The sequence below is a fragment of the Colobus angolensis genome, unplaced genomic scaffold, assembly GCF_000951035.1.
Source record: "Colobus angolensis palliatus isolate OR3802 unplaced genomic scaffold, Cang.pa_1.0 Scaffold519, whole genome shotgun sequence".
Classification (NCBI taxonomy): Eukaryota; Metazoa; Chordata; class Mammalia; order Primates; family Cercopithecidae; genus Colobus; species Colobus angolensis.
Window position 1 is genome coordinate 537,606 of NW_012118699.1, and position 2,526 is coordinate 540,131.

The window sequence follows — 2,526 nt, forward strand, 5'->3', positions numbered from 1 at the left end:
CCTATGGATCTGAATTGCAGATGACTAATTACTGAGAAACATACCAGGAACCTGCTTCAAGAGCTTCTACAGGGAAGGACTTTTCCAGAACCTTATCTTATGTGAACGAAGACAAATCTTCCCTTCCAGATTTCTCTTCCATCCTTCCATTATTATACAAATGAGCAAAGTTAGCCAATAGGGGTAAGAAGTAAGTAAATAGTCCACGGATGCTGAAACGACAAAAGGGATTAACTGCCAAAAATGAGCTTTTCCCCCGGTGACGCCTGGTCAAGGTCACAGCCCACAAGAGGATGCCAATCGCGTCTCTAGGTTTCCATGGTCAGAACGGGCAGTGCTTACCCGCACTGCACAATCCATTCTCACCAGGATGATGGCTCTGGATTAAAGACGCAAGTGTGGCAATGCACAGACTCTATCTGAGGAGAACGTAGGGAAACTAATGGAAAATGGCAGAGAGTGAGACAAGACAGTAGAGGAATCCAAAGCCTCTGATATCACCATTTTTAAGACCAAGGTCTTGAAAACTCCCTGACTGACCTCAGCTTCTGTTATCATGAAGCCTTTGCTGGATTCCTAGCTGAGAAAATGAAAAGAAAAACCTGCATGCACTTCCCAAGTCTCCCCTTGTATCCTGTTTGCTTTAGACTTCTAGGGAAAATGTCAGATACATGGGCCTAGTGTCAGTGTAGGTGGCACTTCCTATAAGCTACAAAATAGGAAGAAGGGAATATGTGTGTTATTGGAATAGTGGATATGGAGTGGGGTGTCATCTGAATGTATCTGGACCTGCTGGTATTCTCAGGTGCAACATTCAACTGCAGGAGCCCATTGAAGAAACACATCGCTCCCCAAACTCCTGTAAGTTTCTATATTCATTTTGGATTCACTAATGAATTGAATCCAGAGCTTCAGAGAAGGAGCTTCTCCTTCATCATATAATCCTTGCTTTGGTTCACCCTGCAGAGTTCAACAGGTTTAGTAAGGCTAATCACTTGTTTCAAGAAATGGTGTCAGCAGCATATGGTGTCACTGAGAGAGTATTCTAAACCAGAACAAAGCCATTTCATGTCGGGCTACAGAAGCTCGGGGTAAATGTTTGTGAGCCCCAACAGGACCTCCTTGCAAGGCAAGGGCTGGGCGGGAGAGTCACTCAGGAGCCACACAACACAGGTTCCAGCCCTGGAGCAGGTGCACAGGAGGCTGCTGAGAAGGTTTCCGTTGAAGGACTGAGTCTTCCTTTGTCAGAAAAAAAAGCTAAAATACGAGCTCAACAAGTTGCTGATATCCAAACCATTCGTACAATTTAAGGCAATGAGAACTATTTTTAAAGTGGGCTTCTGGGATTATTAATATCTTAATAGTGAGAATATGAAGAATAGGGATGGTTTCACTAATTCAATGGATACAGAATTGTGGTAGCCACTATATTTCTACGAATAAGAAATTCAGATTTCAGTGTTCAGTAATGTTGCCTACACTGTGTGAGTGACAGGGCAGTGGTGGATCTTGGAGTGTGGCAGGGGCACTTACCAAGTGAGTCAGAAATCAATACGTAAAAATGAGGATCTATGGATTTGAACTGAAAGTATGTAAATACTTCATAAAATACTAACAAATGGAGTTCAAAATTAACCCAAAATTATTACAAACACAAATTCCTTGACAATTATATTGGGAGCAGTGAGTTCATAAAGAACTCCAAACTACTGTTTCAACTTCTGATTCCTACTGTTCCTGAGATGAGAAAATCAGCTCTAATTACACATCACAGGGCAAATCTCTAAACCAAGAGTGCTTCCATTGAAGATGCTGGGGAATCAGACACAGGGCAGGTGCTAGAGACACTGGATCAGGAGTACCCAGTGGATCTCAGAGGGACCTACTGGACACTCATATAGGAGATCAGCAGTCACTGTCTCAGGTCACCAATGAGCTGGGCTGGTGCCTGACAGGTCCAGAATAGGACCAAGGCCTCGTCTCAGTGTCATGGAGAGGGATGGTTCCAGAAATCTTCCAGGCGGTCTCTATACATATAAAATGAAAGTTCACAATGAGGAGCGTGCTCTGAGGGGGCTTATTCTTCAGTGAAAGGACCTCTGTCCACAAACATTCATAAATGGAGCAGGATATGCATTTCATCAAACAAAATTAGGGCTCAGACCATCTGCATCTCACTCTCATAAGGCTAAGGTGCTTAAGACACCAGGGGATGCTCAAGACACAGGGGACGATCATAACCACCAGGGGGCTCTCAGGACACTGGGGGATGTTCAGAACCACCAGGGGGCGCTGACAACCAGCAGGGGGTGCTCAGGACACTAAGGGGCGCTCAGGACACCAGGGGACTCTCAGAACCATCACAGGGCATCGGGACACCAAGGACTGATCATAACTACCAGGGGTGCTCAGGACAACAGCTTGCTCAGGACACCAGGAGGCTCTCAGAACCACCAGGGGGCGCTCAGGACTACAAGGCAGTGCTCAGGACACCAGGGTTAGCTCAAGATAACAGGGAATGGTCAG

At 45.4% G+C, this 2,526-nt stretch overlaps 1 protein-coding gene across 1 annotated transcript in view; it reads left to right on the plus strand.

The window, feature by feature from the left end:
- LOC105525116 overlaps positions 1 to 2,526 on the plus strand; it is an 11,189-nt gene that overhangs the window by 7,365 nt on the left and 1,298 nt on the right. Inside the window, exon 4 of the mRNA XM_011960629.1 lies at positions 2,248 to 2,521. Coding sequence (XP_011816019.1) covers positions 2,248 to 2,521 — 274 coding nt within the window. The remainder of the gene's footprint in view (positions 1 to 2,247; positions 2,522 to 2,526) is intronic.